Raw genomic sequence first — 6220 nt, 5'->3', positions numbered from 1 at the left:
GCGGGGCGGTGGGCGCGGGTGTCTGGCGGCTGGCCCGGGGGGGGCTCGGAACCCCGTGCCTGGAAGGGGTACGTCTTCCGCGGGTAGCAGATGGGAGGGGGCTCGGGGATGCTCTGCGCCCCACCGGAGTACGGCTCGTTGCCCTTCAGGTAGGCATCCTGCGAATACGCCTGCAGAGGGGACGGGAGGTCAGGGTGGGAGGGGGCCGGGGCCACAACCCCCCCCGTTTCCACTGCAGGGATGTTTTCTGCTCCCCCCCAGCAACCTGTGAGCAAACCTCCCCGTCGGGGTGAGCTGGCTGCAGTCTCCCAGCTCCCACTTTCCCACGGGAGCACTGAGCAACGCTGCCACCAACACCAGTCCCTCCGTTCTCCCCACCGCCACGCAGTGCCCTCCCCTCCTTCCTAAAATACCCCGGCACGGCTGGCCGGGCCCAGCTCTCCCTTCTCACTTTTCACAGGCGCCTCTGACTCCACGCCTGGGGGATCCTCAGAGCCCAGGGTAGGCACAGACATGAGACTCCCCACCTTGCCAGGGCTGTAAGACCCCCCCAGCGCAATGGGAAGGGGTCCCCCAGGCTGGGACCAAGCAGTGGTGCCACCTAATAGCCAAAGCTGGGGTCGGTGCCGGCAGCTTTGGCAGCAGCACTAAGCGGGAAAGCTCTGGGAAGCAGCTGGGACCTGAGCAGCACCAGGCGAAGCCCCACGCACCCCCCTTGGCTGCCCCCCAGACCCCAGCTCACCAACAGTAGAGCCACTTGGGATGCTCCAAGGATAAGCCAGACCCTGAGACCCAGAGCAACTCGCCCTCCAGCTATGCCTAAGGATGCTCGTCCCCCAAAAAACCAGGGGCCACGTCCCCCATCCTTCCTGCCCCGGACCCCCTGGTACCTCCATTTCTGCACCCATTGCTCCTCCAGGGATGCTGGTGGGGCCCTGTCCCCAAGTGTCCCCAGCAAGATAAGGGCATTTGGCCACCCCCACCCAAGATGCAGGAGCAGTGCGGGCAGGGACAGACCAGCCCCTCAGGGTTGGTGGGGCGGGAATGCCGGCACAGCCTGGGGTACCCAAGCCCTGGAACCAGCCTGGTCCCTGGCAGCCGCCTGGCAAACTCACCAGCTGGAGGATGTCCTCATCCTTGGGCATGATGGAGAGCTCCAGCACATCGTCACTGCGGGGAGAAGGGACGGAGGGGTCAGGCTGGCCGGGTTCGGTCCCAACCTGCCCCCAGCAAGGCCAATCTCGCTCAGACGGATTCCCCATGAGATGAACGTCCCCGTCCCCACATGACAGTGTCCCTGGTCCCCTGCAGCACTGCCGCCTGTAGGGCATCCAAGTGACTCGTGGCTCCTGCCAGCCCTGGTGAACACCCAGGGCGACAGTACCTGCTGCGACGTGTCCCCTTCGCGTCACCTCCCTGGGTCTGCCCGTCCCTGTGCTTCTCCCATCCCCGGGAAGGGGACTCACCTGTTTTGGATCAGCGCGATGACTTGTGAGTAGGTTTTCCCAATGATGCTCTCCCCATTCACCTTGACCAGCCGGTCCCCTGCAGAGCAGGGGGAGAAGACAGTGTCACCGCAAGTCAAGTGGGGAGGTGGTGGCACTCGGCTGTCCCTACGGTCACTCACAGCAGAGTTGGAACACAACCAGGGCTTTTGCCAGGGGCAGAGCCAGGTCCTGTGTGGCAAGGGGAGCCGTGGGGATCCCAAAACCAGCCTAACCCATGGGGACCCCAATGCTGCTCTGAGCATCCCAGGCCAGGGACAAGAGAGCAGAGCCCCTGCAGCACCAGGGAGCAGAGAGAAAGGGGAGAAAAAAGAAGGAATACAAGAAAAAGAGCAAAACAAGCAAGAAAGCCCCTGGCAGAGGAGGCAGGGCATTGCACGCATCCTGTGAGAAGCCTGGAGCCATCTCCAGCTCCGAGAGCCCGGACGCCCCACATGTCCCCGCTCACCGGTGCGCAGCCCAGCCTGGTGTGCCGGCCCGTCCTCCCGCACATTCTTCACGAAGATGGTGTCCATGGGCTCCAGGCGGCTCCGGGGGGGACCTGCTCCCCGGGGACAGAGCGTCAGGGAGCCACCGGCACAGCCGGCTCCATCCCACGGCAAGAAGCATGCTTGACTCCTTCGTGGTAACCTCCTCGCCTCCCCAAGCCCAAGCGTGGCAGCCCTGCCTGCACCCGGGACCTGCAGAGCAGGGGTCCTGCCCTGGGTAAAGCCCCCCCCCCCAGGGCAGCCCCCTGGCACCCATCTCCCCCAGCTGCGGCTCCTTTGCAAGAGCAAAAGCCATCGGGTGCTGCAAGAAACCAGAGGGCGGATGGGCCGGGGGGGGTGACAGATGGATGGATGGCAGAGGGAAGGTGCCAACAAGGGATGCCGAATCCCCCCGGGGACCACCTGGAGCGAGGCCAGTGTCGTGTCCCCCCCAGCCCCACTGGGTACTGGGTGCCAGGTCTGGCCACCGCTGCCTGTGCCAGCTCCCTGGGGAGGGCAGCCTCGGCGCCTTGTCACCCTGCCAGCCCGCCAAGCCGTTCTGACACCTTCACATTCGCTCACGTCACCGTCAGCCTCCGGGAGGAGAGCTGGGCTGCGTCCCTGTCCCCAAACACCCCACGCTCAGCCGAGCCGCCTGCCACGGTGGGACCGGCGTTGGCCACGCCGCAGCCCCTCTGGCTTCAGGACAGACCCCCTGCCTCGGGCACGAGGTCTAGAGAACCTCCCAAGGGTTTTGGGGACACCGAGCCCATCTGGAACGCCAAGTGCCACCCAGCTGCTGCCGGAGCACCGCGCCGCTTCACCGCCAGCCAATATTTAGGGCCGCGGTGCCAGCCAGCGGAGACGGCGGACTGCGTCCCCCCCAGCCGCAACACCCGCTGCCACCTGTGACGGCCACGTTCCCCCCCAGACCCCTACGCCCACCGATCCAGATGGTGACATCCCCTTATGTGGGGGTCCCCATGGGTCCCCGCTATGCTGCGGCACCGGTGCTCACCTGCTCGGTTCCCGTTCTCCTCCTCCTGCCGAGAGAAGAGAAAAACATTTATTTGGTGGTCAGGCCAGGGCAGCCGTGGTGGGGGAACCAGGAGGGGACCAGAGGGGTACCAGCCCCACAAAGCCCCTCGTGGGACCTGCACGTCCTTCTGCCCTCCGCCGCCCCCGGCTAAAATTACCTTCTGACACCGGATCCGGCCGGGCCGCCCGCGCAGTCCCGCCGGCGGGCAGGGAGCGGGACCCGCCACAGCCCCCCGTACCCAGCTGCCAGGGAAGGGGCCGGTTTTGGGGCAGGGGAGCGGGAAGGGACCCGGCCAGCCCTGTGGTGGCATCTCACCCTTCTCTCGGACCACCAAGCCTGGCCGGGGAGACCCCAAGCCCCCGCAGCAGGGTCCCGGGGGAGGGACGGAGGTGCCCACTGGCACCCACACCACCGCAGCACCCGGGCAGCAGGTCCCGGTGGCAGGGACCCCCTGGAAGGAGACGGCTTTGGGCGGACGTCCTTGGAGGGGCACCGGCCACCAGTGGGGCTATATTTAGCCGTGCAATTATTTGGCATGGGGAGTGTGTCCCTGGGTGGGGGGGCTATCTCTGCAGCCTCCTGCTGCATGGGCCAGGCTGCCAGGGCTGCAGCGGGCATCTTCGGGGGGGGGATGGCAGAGGGGTCCCGGCACCCCCTTCCCAGCCGCGGGCAGGGGACAGCACTGGGATCCACATGGCTCTGTCGCTTGGGGTGGGAATTGTGTCCGTGGGCTCCTGCCCTTGCCGCTCACATCCTCCCATGGGGACCCCCCCTACAGAACCACACTGCCCAGGGTGGGGGTTGCCCAAGCTGGGGCAAGGCACTGGGTGCTGGCACCCGTGTGGGGCTGCACCCACTCTGCTGAGCCCCCAGCCTTACCACGGAGCCGGCTGCACCCTGGGCTGCTCAGCCCCACGCGTGGGTCCCAAGGAGGGACCCAGGCACCTGGAAAGCGATTTCTCACTCCGCAAGTGCCAAATCCTGCTGGCTCCAGGGGTGGGCATGAGCTCGGCTCCAACCAAGAGGCTTTGCCAGCTGCAGCTCCCTCCCCAGCTCCCAGCCAGCGCAGGGAAGAGGGGACACATCCCCGATGTCCCCAGGGAGGCCAGGTCCCTCTGGGGTGCTGGGAAGGGACCAGTCTCCATCCCAGTGTGACGGGGGGACATTCCCAGTGAGGAGGAGGAGGGGGCTGGAGGCATATCTCCACAGTGCCCATTGCATGGCGGGAAGGAAAAGCCACATCCCACGGCGTTGGTACCCATCCAGCACCATTGTGGCACCGAGTGGCTGCCGCGGTGCCACGGCAGGACCGTGGGGCCACCAAAGGCCCCTGGGGGCACAGACTCGCCCGTCTCCTTGCCCCTCCTCACCCTGTGGCACCCTGGAGCCCTTCCCGACCCCCAGGGCAGCCCGACAGCCCCGCTCCCAGGGCTGGGGCCGAGGTTGGGTGCGGCGGTGCCAAAGCACGGTGTGGTGAACGCAGCTCTGCCGTCATCCTCCCTGCTGAGTCAACCCCACCGAAACTCAGCCCCCGGACCTGGCTGCCCACCGGCACCCATGGGTGCTGAGCCAGCTGCACCACACCCTGCTCCGCCAGCCCAGGAGCACCGGCTTTGGCTCAGATGGGTGCCGGGAGCTATTCCCAGCCTCTTTCCAAGAGCATCTCTGCCTCCCGGTGCTGATCTGGCTCCTTCCCACGCAGCCGCCGTGTGCTCCCGCCCTGGCGGGGCTCAGTGCTGGTGCCCAGCGCCGCGGGGCGGGATCGGTCCCTTGCTCTTGGAGGATGCCTTAGGAGCACGGGGGAGAAGTGGAAGCAAGCGAGTCGGTTTGGAGCAGGTTTGGGCCATCCCCATGACGAAAGCTCCTTTGCAGAAGTCACGCTGACGGAGATGGGTCAGGTCCATGTTCCCCGGTGCAGGCAGGAAAAGTGCCGGCAGGAAGGATTTGGGGAAGCAGAATCGGGAGCCTGGGAAAAGCGCTGTGACGGAGGACGCTGAATGGGGACTCTGGCGAGTTGCTTCTCCCCACCCTGTGACTCACTTCCCACTGCAGTTCCCTGCCTGCGGGGAGGAGGCAGCGAGTGCCGGGCCATGGGGCAGCCGGAGCCATGGGGCTGCAGGCAGCCGTGAAGCTCCAGGGGTGATGGGAACATCCAGGTCTGCCCAGGCCAGAGCAGGGAAAGGGCTGTGATGGACCACGCGGCTCCCAGACACTTCCTTCATCTGCATGAAGCTGCCGCTGCAGAAAACAGGGCGAGAGGGGGGGATTTCAGACCCCGGGGGGCTTGGAGCCGGCACGGCAGGAGAGCTGGCTTGTCACCTTCAGGTGCAGAGGGCATGGTCCATGCTGGAAGCTGCTGGGTGGTTTTGCCAGGTCCCTCCATCCCAGAGGGAAAAGGTGCTGCCCGGATTGGGGCTTCTCGATGGCTCAGAGGGTGCAGGAGGTGATGATGGGCAACCCAGGGTTGGCTCCCCACAAAAGGCAGCACCTGGGAAGGGTCTGACATGCAGCGGAGCCAAGATGCGATCCCGGCCGCCGAGTCCCGGGGCAGATCCAGCACGAAGCCTCCCGCTGACAGCCAGGAAATTGGGAGCCGTAAATCTGCTGCGCTAGAGGTGGTGAGCACCGGTGGGCCCTGCCGGTGCTTGCCGATGCCTGAGGGGACGAGCTGATGTTGGTCAGAGGAGGAGGAGGAAGGTTGCGATGAAGGGCTCAAACAGCATCCTCGGAATCACCCACTCCCAGGCTCAGCTTCGCGGTGGCCGTGTGCGGTTCGCTTCGGCTGGAGCGACGTCCCATTGCATCAAGCCTCTCCCTGGCCTCGGGGCTCTGAAGTGCCTTTTCCTGTTGTTCTCAGGGATGCCGGAGCCATCGTTCAGAGCTGAGGGATTCTCTCCATTCCCGCAGACAGCCGTGTCCCTCACCAAAAGGCTCTGGGACGTCTCCGGAGACGCTGCCGACTTGCTGCTCACTCAGAGCATGTCTCCCAGCAGTTCCGTGAGCCCCTCCATCCCAGGGCCACCCATGGGTGGGGGGCAGCCCCAGGTACCCCAACAAAGCAGGCAACGGACAGTCCGTTTCGCAGCTCCCCAGACCCTCCCTGCCCACCCCCAACCCATATACAAGCATCCTGCATCCAACCACAGCCCCTCGAAGTCCCTCTCTAGCAGCCCCAGGGGTCCCCAAGCCCCCCCCCCAAACCCCAGCCC

The 6220-nt window shown here is 65.9% G+C and overlaps 1 protein-coding gene across 1 annotated transcript in view; it reads right to left on the bottom strand.

Annotated features, from left to right (window-relative positions):
* Positions 1-6220, bottom strand: part of ARHGAP23 (Rho GTPase activating protein 23) — a 16347-nt gene that overhangs the window by 9930 nt on the left and 197 nt on the right. Inside the window, exons 2-6 of the mRNA XM_010585684.1 lie at positions 2991-3015; positions 1954-2049; positions 1467-1545; positions 1116-1170; positions 53-170 (exon numbers count right to left, since the gene is read on the bottom strand). Coding sequence (XP_010583986.1) covers positions 53-170; positions 1116-1170; positions 1467-1545; positions 1954-2020 — 319 coding nt within the window. The 5' untranslated portion in view covers positions 2021-2049; positions 2991-3015. The remainder of the gene's footprint in view (positions 1-52; positions 171-1115; positions 1171-1466; positions 1546-1953; positions 2050-2990; positions 3016-6220) is intronic.

Source organism: Haliaeetus leucocephalus, unplaced genomic scaffold (assembly GCF_000737465.1).
Source record: "Haliaeetus leucocephalus isolate CR32 unplaced genomic scaffold, Haliaeetus_leucocephalus-4.0 Scaffold110, whole genome shotgun sequence".
Lineage (NCBI taxonomy): Eukaryota > Metazoa > Chordata > Aves > Accipitriformes > Accipitridae > Haliaeetus > Haliaeetus leucocephalus.
The sequence above is the reverse complement of the archived record's forward strand: the minus strand, read 5'-3'. Positions and strand labels throughout refer to the sequence as shown.